Raw genomic sequence first — 17,748 nt, 5'->3', positions numbered from 1 at the left:
AATGGGTAGCGGAAGGCGATAAAATACTGTTGTCTTGGCCCTTGGCAAATGGCAATTGGGATAAGCCCGTCTTCTGTCTTTTGTGCGTGTGCGGGTGTGTGTGTGTGTGTGTTTTTTTTTAATAATTCGGCTGCTGCACTTTCTCCGTAAATAAACAAATAGTTATGGGCCCTTTCCAAAAAAAAAAAAAAAAAAGGAAATTCTTAGCTGGAGCCCAGTACCTATCCAGGATTGGGCTCCATCCTCCATCTCCCCCTACTCGGCCTCAATTGCGAAAGGGGCCATAATGAACAACTTTATAAACACAACGCGAGCGAAGAAGGGAAAGACAGGTGCAGAAGCCGAAGCCGAACTCTTTCCTACGTAGTTCTGCTGCTACTGGTAGTTTCCGAAGCAAAATCCCAAACTCTGCTCCGCTGCGATCGGAGAGTTTAATGGCGTCATCGTCGAGCAGCGGACTGACATTCAAACTGCATCCACTGGTGATAGTGAATATATCAGATCACTACACTAGGGTTAAGTCTCAGATGCACCCGCCCACAGCGGCCCACGCCAACAACAACAACGGCAACGGCGCTGATGCAGCCACCTCGCCTCCGCCTCCTGCATCAAGGGTATACGGCTGCGTGATAGGGGTGCAGAGGGGACGCACCGTCGAGATCTTCAACAGCTTCGAGCTCCTCTACGATCCCTCCACGCATTCCCTTGACCGCTCCTTCCTCGAGAAGAAGCAAGAGCTCTGTTGAGTCCTCTTTGTGATTTATCTCATACAATTCCTTTCAATTTCGTATTTCATTAGCTCTCTTTAGGGTTTCTGAACCTTTTACTGATGCTGCGCCGTATTCATTCTCTTATCTTATATTACAATGGACCAGATAAGAAGGTTTTCCCCCACTTCTATATACTTGGGTGGTATTCTACTGGCAGCGATGCGCAGGAATCTGATATGCATATTCATAAAGCTGTGAGTTCCGATATTTTCTTAAAGGCTTTATGGTTTCTACTCGTACTCGCTAATAAGCATGTTTCAGAAGTCTTTTATATGAATATCTAATTATGATCAAATACCTGGCGTCCCTTAAATGTTTGGCAATAACAGTTATTTTTAGTCTCGTCTTTTCTATTGTCCTTCGGCAATGTTCTTGGGAGTTAGGAAGGTCTTGCCTTCCGTGAAACCATATCTCTGTTCTCTGTTTACCCTTTTTTTTATTATATTGATTGAAATGCATAAGTGGCTGCATAACCATGGTGACTGCTCATCTGGACTAAGTGATACAGAATTGTCCTGGGAATTCGCGTTAGATCTTTTTTTATCCAAACGCTCAGCATTTGACTTGTGGCGATGCTCAAAAACTACCTGAGGAAGCCCAGGGCTTGGTGCCTGTGACAGTGTATTTTATGTTGATTGTCAATGTCTGATTGCTATTTTTTTCGGTTACTCTCACAGTGGTGCTAGTTTGCCGTGCATTAATGGTGAATCTGTGCAATGTGAGTTTTTTTTTTTTTATTGATTTAATTGTCTTCTTTAATGATTTGACTACTCAGTGCTGCCATCTGGCTTTAATTTGTAGTTTCATTATGGGACAGTCATACTTCAGTCCATGTTGTGGACTGAAGATTTTGCGAATGTAGCTTGCGTTGCACGCCCATTTTTTTTTTTTTTGTAGATCAAGCTTTTAGAAGTTTTCTACAATTTTATGACTCCAATATGCCAGTTTTTTATTCTGCTCTATATCTTTCTTTATATTGTTTCTAGTTGTTTTCTTATATTAGGTTTACATATTTTCATTGTTCATTGAAAACGTTGTTGTGGCATGCGTACTTCTACTTTATGCATTCAGGATACTTTTCGTTGAGTGTAAACTCCAACATATGCACTTATATATTTTAGTGAATCGTAATGAACATTCTTTTGTGACAGTTGATGGATATTAATGAAAGTCCTGTTTATGTTCTTCTCAATCCTTCAATAAATCATGCTCAAAAGGATCTCCCAGTCACAATTTTTGAAAGTGGTATGTAACTTGCATGACCTCTTATTGAATGTGAAATTCTTCTGAGAAATGCTGTGAATATCCAAACATTAAAAAGATAAATCATACTTCACTTCTCACTACTTGTCTTCTCATCTTCTCTTCCCGTTACTTTATTTTTTTCATCCTTCCTTATCTATCTAATTTGCCAAACTTAGTGTTCAATTAATTCTTAATGGTCGAATGATCTGCTGGTGGCCTCGATCAGAGATCAATTCTTTTGCTGAATAACGTGTGTTCTCTACAATCTTTTTTATTACAAAAATTATATGGTATACACATGCTTTTTTTATTTCTTGGCGGGATCACCTTTTTTTATTAGCTTTTCACTTGCTAAGTGCACTGAGGTGATAACTTCTCTGTTCTTTGGGTATTGATCTTTGCAACTTAGAGCTGCATGTCATAGATGGGATTCCACAGCTTATTTTTGTTCGTTCAAGCTACACTATTGAGGTTAGGCATGTTCATTCTTTTGTACCAATTTTGATCTAAACAATACCAACTAGGTTATACATTCACTTTTATTGTGGGTGCTTTAAAGACAGTTGAAGCAGAACGGATTTCAGTTGATCATGTTGCACATCTTAAACCGTCTGATGGAGGTTCAGCAGCTACTCAATGTTAGTGCTCCACTCCCCCTTCTCTTTGTTATTTTTCCATAAACTTGCTATCAATAAACCTCTTTTAGGATAAGGAAGGAAGTTGTATCAACTACATACTTGCTCCATCCCAAAATAAATGGGGTAGTTTCCTTTCTTAATGTCCAAAAATATATTGGGAGTTTCCAAAAAATAAAAGGATTTATCCATTTAACATTTCATATTTCTCTTAAATTTGAATCTACTTTTCTTGGCCCGCCTGATGGCAATTTAGGAAGATTATTATTTCTTTTTACTAAAAATTAGAATGTGTGTCATTTGCAAATTTCATCTATTTTGGGATGGAGGGAATAGAAGTTTTCTTCTTTGTGATTTGTATCGGGTTTGATTGCAGTGGCTGCTCACCTTACGGGCATACATAGTGCCATCAAGATGCTGAATAGTCGAATCAGGGTACTTCATCACTATCTTCTTGCAATGCAGAAAGGTACATACGTCTCTCTCTTATATATAAAATTGGAATTAGTCAAATATACATATGAGAGAAGAAAACAAGTTTCTTAAAACAAAAGAAGATGAGGAAAGCAATTAAATGTCACAATAAAAGCTACCAAAAATTATTAGATCAGATCTCTGAAGAGGGAAAAACATTTCTCTTTAACTCTCACTTTAGCTAGAAAGACCACCTTTGATGTTTACTTCTTTTGAGGACCTCCTTTACTCTTTTCCATCCTATTGATGGCCTTAAATCTGTCACCACTGAATTCAGATAACCTCTTATTGGCAATGATAAGGATCAATCCCTTTCTTGTGTTGTGTTCATTTAAAAGTGTTGATATTAATTGCACTTGTATTTCTGATCACAGGTGATATCCCTTGTGAGAATTCATTGCTAAGACAAGTATCAAGTCTCCTAAGAAGATTGCCAGCTATTGAATCAGAAAAATTTCAAGATGATTTTTTGATGGTGAGTGCTACTGATTTATGGTTGGGATGAACGGGATGTTCATCAAGATAGGCATTGGTGATGCATGTGTAGTAATACTAGCCATAAATCACACGTACCTATAAAAGCAGAAATATGCAAGAATTTCGACCCAAGATACATTATAGACCAAAAGTCTCTCCATATGCAGAAGTGAGTGTTGACTTAATTTTCTCTGATTGTGGTGCTTGAAGAAGAGCGATAAGTGATGCATGGCAGTTGTGTCAAAATAACATGTATATGTGTAATTATGCAAGTACCTATAACGCTTGCCTAATATTAGAATATAGCCATAATTAGTGCCTCCTTTTTCATGTTTCCTATTCTAACATTTTTGTTTAGAGGAGTCACGTGATAATATACAATCAGGAGATACAGTATTTTGGACACACATCTACTACTATGTTCTGCTTGCAAGTGTTTTTTTTTAATTTTTTATAAGTAATAAACTGTTTTATTGAAAAGCGTAAAGGCGCCCCGAAGTATACTAGGAGTATACAACAGGATCACCTAACTAGAAGGAGAAAAGCGAGCAAGAAAATCATCATAACTAATCGATACTAGAAAAACATGTGCAACGGTCCAGAGATACAAAGTATGAAAGCAAGAGGCTAAGATGTCTTCCAATGTCCCCTCCAAATCCTCAAAGCACCTATTATTTCTTTTCTCTCCATAAACACCAAAAAAAGCAAATAGGCACCATCTTCCAAACCGCGGCACTCCCCCTCCTCCCTGAAGACCACCAACAGGTGAGTAAATCCGATACTCGTCTCGGCATCACCCAAGACAACCCAAACCGACCAAAAAAGGCACTCCACAAAGCATAAGCAACCTCACAATGAAGGAGAAGATGATCCACTGTCTCCTCATTCCTCTTGCACATACAACATTTGTTCGTCACAATCACCTGTCGCTTCCTGAGGTTATCTCGGGTCAGAATTTTGCCCAAAGCCGCCGACCACACAAAGAAACTCGCCCTCGGAGGAGCTTGTGTTCGCCACACACTCTTCCAAAGGAATCCCCTCCCTTCAGAACATGTCAAGGAAGCGTAAAAGAGCTTGACCATGAAACGGCCTCTTTTGGAAGAGTTCCACCACAACCTATCTTCACACCCTCGATTCACTCGAGCAAAATGTAACACTTGAAAAAAAGAGGCCAATACATCCACCTCCCAGTCATGAGCCTCTCTAAAAAAACTAACATTCCACTAGTTAGAGCCACCCAGCAACTCCAAATGCACCGCAACTGAGGCATCTTTTGCACAAGCAATACTGAATAAGCCTGGAAAAGCTATCTTGAGAGCCATATCACCACACCACAAATCATGCCAGAAGCGAACCCTAGTCCCATCCCCCTACCTCAATCCGTGTAAACCCTTTGAAAGTGTCCCACCCTTTCCTAATGTTCTTCCATAACCCCACCCCAAAAGATCCACCCGGCTCCAAATAACACCACCCTCCCCAAAAACTTCCAAATTTCACATCCACCACAGCCCTCCACCAAGTATCTCTCTCTAATCCATAGCGCCACAACCATTTCCCTAACCAAGCGCAGTTAAACATCATTAGATTTCTGATACCTAAACTGCCCTCCTTGATCGGAGTGCAAACCTTCGACCACTTCACTATGTAGTACTTGAACTCTTCGCCTAGACCACCCCATAGAAAATCGTGCTGCAACTTCTCAATTCGCTTAGCAACACTAACCGGAATAGGGAAGAGAGACAAATAGTAAGTAAGCAAGTTGGCGAGAGTGCTCTTGATAAGTGTGACTTTTGTTTTATGCGGTTGTGTGGAAGATGATCCCTCTGTGTCTTATGTGGTGTATATGGAATGAAAAAAATGCTAGATGTTTTGAAAATTCCACTAGGACTATAGAGGATTTGACCCATTTTTTCTTCTTTACTCTTTACTCTTGGACGGCCGCTTGGCTAGCTCCATTAGAGATTAGTTTTCTGATTTTCTCTTTCATTTTTCTCCCTCTTAGGCGCTCTCTATTTATACCTCCCGTGTATGTGGGTTGCGCTCCTTTGCGCTTTTTATACATATTTCATTTACTTATCAAAAAAAAAGTGTGACTCTTCCACCCTTCGACAAATACAACCTTTTCCAACCAGCCAACAGACATTCTATCTTCTCGGTAACTCCATCCCAAATATGCTTAGCCTTGCAAGAGGCCCCCAGCGGCAGACCAAGATACTTTACTGGCAAAGAAGCAACCCCACACCTTAGAATATCGGCTAACCTGTCCACTTGCTCTACAAACCCCACTGGAATTAACACTGACTTGGCCAAGTTAACCTTCAAACCGGAAGCAGCTTCAAACAGCAAAAATAAACTCCGCAAATACCGAAGCTGGGTGGGCATAGCATTGCAAAAAATCAAGGTATCGTCCGCAAACAGAAGATGAGAGAGAGTAATATTACCGACCTGGAACCCTTCTATTAGCCCCCCATTAACTGCCGCTGAAATCATCCTACTTAGAGCTTCCATCACAAAAACAAACAGCAGAGGAGACAAAGGATCCCCTTATCTCAAACTCCTGGAACTGCTAAAGAAGCTATTAGGAGAACCATTGATCAAAATCGAGAACCGCACTGACGAAATGCAATGCTCTATCCAAGAGCACCAAATCCTGCCAAAACCACACCTTTTGAGCATATATAACAAGAAATCCCAATTTACATGATCATAAGCTTTTTCCAAATCCATTTTGCAAATAACCCTTGGCTCCTCAGATCTCAACCAACTATCAAGGCATTCATTAGAAATCAAGATAGGATCTAGAATCTACCTCCCCTTGATGAAAGCACTTTGGGACTGAGAAATAACCTTATCCAGAACTACCTTCAATCTATTTGCTAAAACCTTAGCTATGATTTTGTAGATACCTCCCACAAGGCTTATAGGCCAAAAATCTTTGAGATTGATAGCGCTGGGAACCTTCGAAATAAGCAAAATGAAAGAAGCATTGAGGCTCTTCTCAAACATCCCTCCAGCATGAAATGCTCTGAACACCTTCATAATGTCCTCCCTCACAACCTCTCAGTAAACTTGGAAGAAGGCCATAGAAAACCCATCGGGGCCCGACGCCTTATTACCGTTCATTTTAAACACTACCTTTCTAACCTCTTCCTCTTCGAAGTCTCTCTCCAACCAACTAGCCTCCACCTCCGAAATGGAATCAAAGGAAATGCCATCAACCATAGGCCTCCAACGGCATTGCTCCGAGAAAAGTTTTTGATAGTACTCAACAACATACTCGCTAATCTCGGTCGGATTTGAAGAGATATTATCCCCAATCATGAGAGTATCCATAGAGTTATGCCTTCTATTAGAATTGGCTATGGAGTGAAAAAATTTAGTACACTTATCGCCTTCCTTCAACCACATCACCCTGGATTTTTACCTCCAACTCACCTCCTCCATAAGCATGCACTTCTCTAACTCTCGAACCACTTCCGCCTTCCTCATAACCTCCCCCGCATCCAATGCCCTACTTTCTTTGTTCACATCCAACAACCGAAGCCCTTCAAGAAACATCATCTTATTCCTATCAATGTTGCCGAACACCTCCTCATTCCAGATCTTCAAATTCAACTTCAAGGCCTTGAGCTTGCAAGCAAGAACGAAACTCGGCTTGCCATTAAACATATAGCAGTCCCACCATTGTTTCACTAGGGCCACAAAACCTTCCACTTTAAGCCACATATTTTCAAATTTAAAAGGCCTCTTCCCCCTTGCCACCTCCCCCAGCTCAAGAATGATTGGGAAATGATCCGAGCACAGGTGGGAAAGCCTTTTCTGCCTAACCCCTGGAAACCAGGCCTCCAACTCCGGGGAAATGAAAAACCGATCAATCCTTGACCACAGAGGGGGGTCATTAGAAATTGACCATGTAAACAAACCCCCAATCAGTGGAAGATCCATTAGCCTTTGTTCAGAAATAAAGTCTGAAAATTCCATCATGGCCGAATCCAAATGGGCTTCACCCGATCTTTTGCTAGGGAACCGAGTGACATTAAAATCACCCCCAATACACCAGAGCATGTCCCACCAGTTAATAACACCAGCTAACTCCTCCCAAAGGAGCCTTCTATCCCTATTGAGGTTCAGACCATAAATCCTAGCAAAAGCCCAAATAGAGCGATTCCCAATGTTTCCGAAAGACACCGCCAGGGTGTAAGTCCCCACACAAACATCGACCTTCTCCACCACCCCGTTATCCCACATAATCAAAATACCACCCGAAGCCCCGCTAGAATCCAAACAACACCAATCCACATGACTTTGCCCCATAAGCTACGAACAATATTGCGAGACATCTGGATCTTGGTTTCTTGAAGACAAACAATATCTACCTTCCAATCTTTGAGCAAATTACTCACCCTCAAACGTTTATCCCTCTTGTTCAACCCTCTCACATTGCAAGACAAAATGCTTAGCTTCATAAGGCTACTACATGCCCCCTCCCCTTCCTCTTGCCACGGCTAGAGCTCGTACATCTAGCATCATAATTCACCAAGCACTCCAAATTCCTTACCTCCCTATTGCCCTTAGCAACGCTGCTCGTATTCATCACCATCGCATTATTCCTTCGTTCCTCTTCTAAAAAAAGTTAAAAGAGCTAACAATTGCAGCTTGTGACCCGTGTACGAAATTCTCACAATCGGATAAATCTCGTTAGCACATTGAATATCCCAATCTGAGTATCCCGACGCACCCCCTGCAGTAGGACCATACGTATTCAAAGGAGGAGGCACATCGATCTCACTAGGAACCTGGGCTTCATCTCGTGTCTCAGCCGCCCTGTCATTCTCACCACCAGACTGGCCTGCTTCACACAACTCCACCACTCCTGAACACCCGAGTCTAGTCGCCCTGTCATACTCTCCACCAAACTGGCCAACTTCACACAACTTCACCACTTCTGAACACCCGAGTCCTAAACTCATATGGCCCCCATCGAATGGGTGGGAGTAACCAGGATACCCCCCAAAAAACCTTTGTTCCTAAGGAATGCCCAGCCCCTCACTACCCTGAACTTCTTCCTGATACCCAACATCATGAGACCAAGGCACCAAATCTCTTACCTCAATCACTGGAGATAAAATTTTTGAATTCGTCTGATGCGCGACCTCCTCCCCACGGCACGATGACACAGCCTCCGGCAAAAATAGGGACTTGCCGGCCTTAAATCGAGACCCCATCCCACGAAAGTCCTTCCTAGACATGGCTACAACTGGATCAACTGTGGGAGCTACTGGCGATGGCTTCTCCGTCAAAGTTTGAGTTCCCTTGGCCAACAGCGTTAACCCTGGTGAGCTCTGAGGATCTCTGGCACCACCTAATGAGACCCCACCGCCGGGAATAGCTCCAGGTGAGTCAACAAGAGCTACAGGAACGATGGCGGGGGCTTCCGTGACTGTCGGCGACACCCCTCGGTCGCCGGCACCACCTTTCGAAGACGACGCCCCTGGGTCTCCGGTCCAACCCTCCCACCATTCCATCGAAGACCCGCTTGTATGTTTCGGGTGAGAAAGATGCATTCTCAACCCAGTAGGACCAGAAGAGCCACGGTAGCCCTGGCTCATACCGAAGCCCACCACAGTTTTCAACTTATGAACAAACACCTTCCTCTTTGCCTTGAATCCTCTCGTGGACTGTGGGCCTATCCTTCCAGCCCACTCCTTTCCCTTTTGAACACTTCTCTCCTTAGCACCTTGAACTAACTCAGGGCCTTCCGTGGGCCGTGGACCTTGCTCAGCCGCCCCATTCTTCCCCACCATCTCACATTCTAGCCTGACAGAATGGGCTAGGCTAGAACTCTTGCTCGTGAGGGCACTTTCCGACATCTTTCGCTGTGGATTTCGTGGTTTTATTACTTTGTTGATTTAGTGATGGGTTATTTCTATGTCGCAGCAAAAGCTGTTGAAGTTTTATCTGAAATTGGGAACAAAGGCATTAGCTTTCTGAGAGGAGCAAAGATGTCTACTGAGCAATGTGTTTGGGCAAGCTGACTGTTGGGGGGCTGTCAAAGACAATGGAAGAGCTTCTTAGAGGAGATCAGAACTGGGATTTCTGTAGGACTTTTTTTTTTTTGATAAGCTCTATAGGACTTTTAAAGTGGGCAATACATTGCACTTGGCACAGGGGCGAGTGAATAGCTATGAGAGATATTTGGAGATCGTGAAGTATGGTGCAGGAGAGCGGTGGAGCTTTGTCATTATTCCAGAAGGCCGAAAGAATAGTGGGTGGGTTACTTGTAGTGTTCAGATGAGGAAGTTGGCTAATTATTTGGAGGAGGGTGTTGCCGGTAGCAAGTATAGCAAGAAACATGAGGATCCTCTGTTGATGCCGAGACCGAAGGACTACAGTCGTTTATGGAGTTTTTTTTTTTCTATTCAATAAATGGGGAAAAGGGTTACAAGGGATCGTACAATCATAACGGGGTGGGCACCCCAACAACAAAACTCAAACGGAAAAGCAATACCTAAAAAATAACAAACAATAGGCAATGGATTCATTGATGATCTTAAAAGGACCATAAACGATCCAGGCTTTTCTAAGGACCGCACAAGGCAGTAACAAGTGTCAAAGGGGCTCGATGAAGAGCTCCAAGTGGTGATGGCAACAACCACCGTGAAGTTGTTGTTGAGGAGGCAGTACTGCCAACAACCGAATGGGATCTGTCAATGAGGAATGAACGCCAGTTGTAGTCTCTGCGACTAGATCAATACAAAAAAGAACCCAAAGATGGTAACCCACAAAAAGCAACAGCGCAGCAGCGCACAAAAGAAATAACAAGGATACACTAGAAAAACAACAACAACAACAACAACAAAAAAAAAAACCAACCTAAAAAAGTTGTAGTGACAGAGAAGTGCGGAGGAGCAATGAGCCAGAGACGCCACGCACAAGAGAGGAGAGACCACGTGCCAGCGCGTGGATGACACTCGCTAGCGAGTGAGATCTACACGCAGGTGCATGAGAGCAACGGGCTAGCGCATGGTGGCTGGAAGGGGGAGCGGGTGAGGGCGACTAGAAGCAGGAAGGCTCAGGAGCAAGGTAGTGTGGCGCATCTGGCAATAGGCCTAGCGGAGGTTTATAGATCAACTTTGAAGAAATCAAATCTATGAACCTCTACAAGTCTGTGAGGTAGCCAGCAAGAGGGAGCGGGACTGAGGTGGAGAGCATCATGACGGCAAGGAACGATGGGCTAGAGGTGGAGAAAGGGCTACAATGGCGTCGTTTGGAGGAAAAGAAACAACAACAAAGAAAAAAAAAACAAGGAGAGATAACGGAAAAGAGAGTAAAAACGAAGGAGATGGGGAAAGGGAGGACAGAGGGGAACAGATCCATCCCTCCTCCCTTGGAGAACCACCGGAGGTGGAGGGAAGGCCACATTAGGAGGTGGCTAAACCTTACTCTTTCTTAGAGAGAAGGTAGGCGTTGTCTCTCTAGAGAGAAACATCCCAAGGTAGCTTCTCTGGTTAGTAAATGATATGATTCATTTATGGAGGTTTTGGCTGGGAAGGGATAACCTCACAAAATGGCTCCAGTGAGCAGGGGTATGGTTGGTACTTTGGGAGCTCATAAGGAAAGTGTGAAGAAGGGATCAGCTGTCACCCAGAATTTATGGAGAACAAAATGGCAGCGACAACTTGAATTCTTTTCATCTTTGCACGAGGATCAAATAACATTTCAAACTGTAAAGGAGTTACTACTTTCCTTTAAGAAGGAAGTAGAAAGATAAATAGAGAGATTAGAAGTGGGTCAATTTTATGGTGTCGGGATTGTTGATTTGGTGGGTAAGCCCACAAGAGGTGATAAGGCGCTGGTTTTGGAGAATAAAGAAATGGCCCGAATTGATGTTTAGGTTTATGAGGTAGATATGTGTAATAAGCCCAAAGGGCCGAGAGGGTCATGGATGTGAGGTTTATGTGGCAGACATGAGTAAAAATCCCAAAGGGGCGAGAGGGTCCCAGTTCATGGGAGAAGGGGATTATCAAAGGTTTTCTAGTAAGGCAAAGGTGATGGTAAGTTTTGAAGCCAAGTCATGGTTGACGATAAGAGAAGAGGCTAGCTTGTTATGTGGGGTTGTGTATCAGAAGCAGTCAACCAATAGTCAAGGCAAATGGAAAGTGAAAGCAAGAGAAGGTGTGGGTTCAAGTAAGGCCAGTAAGGAAGACATTTCTCTGGTAGTGTCTAGGAAGAAAGTTACGATTGGTGAAGCAATAGAGGAACAAGTTATTGGGGGATCAGCGATAGCTTAGACGTCAATGGAATTAGATGTCAGAGCTTTTGGGTCTTGTACAGATAAGACTAAAGGGCTTTTTGGTATTGGCCGGAAAGGAATTGTTGATGAAATTTTGGTAAGCTTGAAATTTGCTCATAAGAGATTGAAACAAATACTTGCAATGTTTGGCTGCTGCACAGACAAGAATGAAGGATTTTTTATGTTCTCGGCGGGGAGGTATGTGATGCTGAAATTCTGGTAAGATTGATAATTGATCAAAAGAGACCGAAAGTAATAGCTAAATTATATGGGTGTTTCATTGAAAGGAAAGAAGAATTATTTGAGGTTGTGGGGAAGGAGTTCAACAGCAGGAGGGTGGTTTAGTGATACAAGGGAGCTGTTCGGGCAGGCCTATGGAAGTTGGGATGTTCTTGGTGAGTGTTTTGGAGCCAAGGTTCGAATCTAATGCAAAACCAAATTCTATATGAGGTGGTTGGTGGAGAAAAAAGTACAAGACCCATGTTGAACTTAAATTCTAGGAACTATCTAGAGCTGTTGGAGAATAGGGTGGGGGAAGGACATTTATAGGGCTGGAATTTAGAAGGGTTGAAGGTAAACTGTGTGAATGGAGATGGGTTTGCTCCATCTTTGGCAGTGGTGTCTTGTTCATTTGTGGAGAGCAAGGGAAGTGAGATGATGGATATTCAACCACTTGATGTACTTGGGGAACAAGGAGAGTCTTATTCAGTTACTTCTGATTGGGTGGTTGAGAGGGACTTTGTCAGGTACTTAGAATGTCGTGAAGGTTTTGAGGATCAACTGATGGCATTGTTCACTGCGATTGAAGCTAGTCGGCTTCAAAATTGTTGTGGGTAGTGGGAAGATAGGTAATCGATGAAATTGTGAATTAAAGAGATTATGTGTTCAATGAATTATGATGTCAAGGGAGGTCATTCTCATTGAGTGATAAGGAAGGGGAGGGGTGGTAAGTGTTCACTATGAAACATAAGATTGTATCATCGAATGTGAGAGGCTTGAATGATGAGAAGAAAAGGCCGAGGATTAGAGGGCTACTAAGGGATTGGAAGCAGATATTGTTTGTTTCCAAGAGACAAAGATGGAGGTTATTCCTAGGGAGGTGATACGTAGTTTGTGGGGTTGTCATCATTTGGGTTGGTCTTACTTGGGTTCGAGAGGGGCGTCAAGAGGTATTTTGTTAAAGTGGGATAGGCGGGTGGTGGAGAAGATTGAGGATTGTGTGGGCAATTTTGTGGTAGCATGTTCTTTCTGATGCATAACTGAGAATTTTGAATGTGCATTTGCAAGTGTGCATGGTCCAAATGATAATGTGGAAAGAAGATGTCTTTGGGATGAATTGGTTGGAATTATGAGTTGGTCGAAGATCTTGTGCTTTATTGTGTGTGTGTGTGTGTGTGGAAGTAATGCAATTTGGTATCCTTGTGAAAGATGAAAGATTAGGCAGACAGTCACAAGTGATGGTGGAATTTTCAAAATTCATTTTTGTTCAGGGCCTCATGGACATTCTGTTGGTAGGGGGAATTTTACTTTGTCAAACAATTGAGATTATGATGCATGGTCTAGAATTGATTGGTTCCACCTATCTTTGAACTGGGAAGAATATTTTTCGGATGTATCTCAAAGACGCCTTCCTAGAATCTTGTTAGATCATTTTCAGTTGATGTTGGATTGTAGTGTGGGGAGCAGGGGCAATAGGTATTATAATGCATTTATCTTAGGTAGGCAAATTATGGATTCTGTATTGGTAGCGAGTGAGTGTTCAGATCGTCAGACTAGGTCTATGGACCCAAGAGTATTGTGTAAATTGGACTTAGAAAAGGCCTATGATCTAATTGGGAGTTTTTGTTATACTTGTTGAAGAGATGTGTCTTTGGCGAGAGATGGCAAGATTGGATAGAGTGTTGCATAACTATGGTGGGGTTTCCATTCTCATTAAAGGATCTCCATCTAGTTTCTTTAGTAGCAAGTGTGGATTAAGATAAGGAGATTTGTTGCCTCCTTTATTGTTTATGATTGTTATTACTTAGGCATGATGTCTATTACTGTGGACAGTGGACTCTTATCAAGATTTTCGGTGGGATCAAAAAATCATGAGGAGATAATATTGTCCCATTTATTGTTTGCAAATGATACGTTGATTTTTTGTGATGCCTATTGTGAACAACTTTGTAACTTGAGGTGCCTCTTCTCATGTTTCTAAGCGGTGCTAGGGTTGAAGATAAATTTGTCCAAGTCAACGATAGCTCTTGTAGGTGATGTGAGTGATGTAGAGGATTTGGCGAGCATTCTTGGATGTGGAGTGGTGTCGTTGCCAATGAAGTATTTGGGTGTTGCTTTGGGATCTTCCTCAAGGATTTACCGTTTAGAATGACATTATTGAGAAAATGGAATATTGTTGGTTGGTTGGAAGAGGCTTTATTTAGGTCTACTTTGATAAAAAGTACTCTTTCTAATTTACCAATATATTATTTGTCTCTTCCCTATTCCAGTAGGAGTGACTTATAGACTGGAGAAACTTCAAAGGGATTTTTTTTAGGGCTTCTTGGCGATGAGTTCAAGTTTCATTTAGTGAAGTGGTCAAAAATGTGTACTCCGCTTCAAGGGGTTTGGGGGTGAAAAATCTTATTCAGTTTATCCGAGGCCTTCTCGGCAAGTGATTGTGGCGATATGCTACGAAGAGGGAGCCTATTTGGAGATTAGTAGTGGCCATTAAGTATGATAGCTTGAGGGGAGGTTGGTGTTCTAAGGAGGTTGTGGGGTCATATGGTGTGGGAGTGTGGAAATGTATGAGGAGGGCATGGGATGGTTTTTCTAAATTTGTTAGGTATAAGGTGGGAGATGAATCTATTGTGCGATGTTGGCACGATTTATGGTGCGAGGAGCAAACTTTGAAGCTTTCCTTCACGGAATTATTCAATATTGCTAATTGCAAGGATGCTTGGATGGCGGATCATATGCGGTTCCGAAATGAAAATATTCATCGGAATATTTTCTTTACAAGATCTATGCATGATTGGGAGGTGGAAGTGGTCTCTGCTTTTTTTGAATTGTTTTCTCAAAAAGTAAGACAAGGAGTTGAGGATAAAATTTGTTGGATTCCTTCTAAAAGGAAATTGTTTGAAGTGAAGACTTACTATCATGTGTTATCTACTCCAGTAAGTTCATGTTTTCCTTTGAAGAGTATTTGGAAAGCTAAGGCTCCCTCGAAAGTGGCGTTCGTTGTGTGGATGGCGGCTTTAGAGAAAATCTTGACTTTGGACAATTTATGCTAAATGAATGCTTTGTGGTAAATTTGTGTTGTATGTGCAAGAAAAGTGAGAAATCTATTGATCACCTCCTTCATTGTGAGATCGCAATAGAGTTATAGAGTTCACTTTTCCAATTGTTTGGTGTTGCATGGGGTTATGCCTCAAAGGATGAGAAAGTTGTTGATGAGTTGGAGAGGACAAAAGGGACACCATACTGCTTGGGAATTGTGGAGGTTCAGGGGCGGATCTATGTGTTGGGTTGGAGGGACAAATGTCCCCCCAAAATCTTTAAAATTATTCATAAATATCCATATTTTAAGAATTTGTCCCCCCAAAATGATATATTTGTCCCCCCAAATTCAACATATTATGAGTTTTTCTGTTTGTAATTTTTTTTTTCATAGCCATCTTCCCCACATCTCATTTTTCTTTTGCATTTTTTTTTTTTATAGCAAAAGTGTAGAATATGATGAAAATATTTGTTTTTTTTTTTTAATTTATTTTTCTGAGTGATTATTCTGCAGTCATTTGGATTCACAATATTTATTTTTGGTACTATTTTTCTTGAACCATAAAGATCGTATTTAGTTTGTTTTGCTAGTTTATATCATTGTGTGTTTGTAATGCCATGAGATTAAATTTAAAACTTTTATGCTTTTATTTTATTTTATATAAACACACATATAGAGAAATTTTATATATATATTGTGTGTGCGCGCGCGCTTATGTATTTATTTAAGTCTGTGTCCCCAACTAAAAAAAAAAAAAAAAAAATCCAACCCCCCACATATAAAATCCCAGTTCCACCCCTGTGGAGGTTGGTTCATTTGTGTTTAATGTAGTGTATTTGGAGAGCATGGAGCTTTGAAGATAGTGAGACTACGATGCTAGAGTTGAAAAAGATGTTCCAATCCGTTTACACATGGTGTAATAGTTTGCCAATTTCTAATTTCTCCAAGTATTTTGAGTTTTGTTCTTTTTATATACATGATGGGTTTTCTTGTATATTTCATGTATACTAGGGTTGTGTGTCCCTCTATGCTTTTAATGAATTTAGATTACTTATCAAAATTATTGGTTTATTCTCTCACCTTTACTTTGGTGTGTTTTCCCCTTTTTATAGGAATACAATGACACGTTGTTGATCACTTACCTAGCCATGTTCACCAACTGCTCAAGGTACGTTGGCATTCTGACACTGCCTTCGCTTCTTTTTCATGTTCTTTTGATGAAAAGAACCGAGTTGTGTGTATTAATTTATTTGGTGTGATCAAAGAAGAAAAACTTAGCACTGGCAGTCCAGTGGGGTTGAATTGGATTGGGCTCAAGACAAATCAAGCACGTGCAGTAGTGAAAAACATTTGGCTGAATGGGACAATGGCAATTATCTTGTTTCAAGATAAAGAGAAGTAGGAAGTGACTTCAGTCTATAAGAACTTATGATAAGCTTTTCCACTTGAAAAGCAGCGCCCATATCTTATAAAGTTTCTACTAAACAGGAACTGTGATATTATTCTCCATAGCTGGGCTAGAGCAGGAAAGTTTATAATATTTTTATCCTCCAATGATGTGTAGCAGATTTTTGTTCTTAAAACCCGAAGGGCTGCTTACCTAATCCTAGAACAAAATGGATTTGCTAGAGTTGAGTGAACTAGTTTTCATGCCTAGGATGGATACTATCCCTCCTGCATGATACTTGTATGCTTTAATGGTGTGCAAACCTAGGGCTTGGTGTGTGGAGTTTGCGAGAAGTTAATGGATTTGGAAGGGGCATTGAATTACATTTATTTTTTATTGCTTTCATGATATTATTTCCCATGCATCTTTTAACATGTAACCCTTCCTTTTTCTCCCACAGCACAATGAATGAACTAGTCGACAAGTTCAACACTGCATACGACAGGCATAGTCGAAGGGGTGGACGCACTGCTTTTATGTGAAAGCCACTTGCTCCTCTCTGGCAGTCTTGTGGGACTTCTGTTTCTATTTTGTGTGCATAGCACATAGTAAGCTTAAGATTCATATTGGTAGGAGCTTAGGATCTAGACAAATCAGAAGAAGTAGAAATATATGAGGATTCTCTTCATTTTTTCCATGCCTTCTTTGGCTTTGCCTACCATACCAAGTATGGTCTTTGTGAATCGGTGCTTTGGTGTTTGTATTGGGTGCGAGCTTATTCACAAGTCACATCCCATTTTTGGTAATGAATTTTATTTATTATACACTATCCTAAACTTGTGTCTGTTTATGGTACAGACTCCTAGTAGTTCGCAGAAAATCAAAATGGGGGGTTTGACGCCTGCTTTTCATTGGGTAATGTTGATTGAATGAAATGCTTGTAGAGATTGAATTAGCTGTGTAATTTGTTAATATAAATAATTTAAACCGTTGATGCCAATAAAGCTGCTAATTTTATGCATTGGAACTTTTAGTAATTATGCATAGTATTGGTAAAAAAGATTTGCAGTCTTTGTTGCTTGTTTGTGCTTATGCCCATGATGTGTTGGTGCTTTTGTTCACACCTTTTACTTTGGAAGTGTAGCTTTCTTGATTTCCTAGATAAATTCTATAAAAATGCTATATACAGGAGTAGGAACCCTCCCCCT

The 17,748-nt window shown here is 41.4% G+C and overlaps 1 protein-coding gene across 1 annotated transcript; it reads left to right on the top strand.

Annotated features, from left to right (window-relative positions):
• Nucleotides 1-302: 302 nt before the first annotated feature.
• LOC132175897 (COP9 signalosome complex subunit 6a) lies at nt 303-17,369 on the top strand. The gene is made up of 9 exons (XM_059587989.1): nt 303-741; nt 876-964; nt 1,922-2,015; nt 2,425-2,486; nt 2,575-2,653; nt 3,027-3,119; nt 3,499-3,599; nt 16,266-16,321; nt 17,001-17,369. Exons 1-9 carry the CDS (start codon nt 435-437, stop codon nt 17,080-17,082), a joined length of 963 nt encoding a protein of 320 aa, XP_059443972.1. The 5' UTR covers nt 303-434; the 3' UTR covers nt 17,083-17,369.
• The last annotated feature ends 379 nt before the right edge of the window (nt 17,370-17,748 follow it).

This window comes from Corylus avellana, chromosome ca3, assembly GCF_901000735.1.
Source record: "Corylus avellana chromosome ca3, CavTom2PMs-1.0".
NCBI lineage: Eukaryota > Viridiplantae > Streptophyta > Magnoliopsida > Fagales > Betulaceae > Corylus > Corylus avellana.
This window is presented reverse-complemented; position numbering and strand designations above follow the sequence as displayed.

Bases quoted from the DNA above. Each gene is read 5' to 3' on its own strand.
- LOC132175897 (XM_059587989.1), top strand. From the start codon at position 435: ATGGCGTCATCGTCGAGCAGCGGACTGACATTCAAACTGCATCCACTG. The intron at 2,487-2,574 runs GTTAGGCATGTT...GGTGCTTTAAAG, and splicing joins GTTCAAGCTACACTATTGAG to ACAGTTGAAGCAGAACGGAT. The intron at 16,322-17,000 runs GTACGTTGGCAT...TTTCTCCCACAG, and splicing joins ATGTTCACCAACTGCTCAAG to CACAATGAATGAACTAGTCG.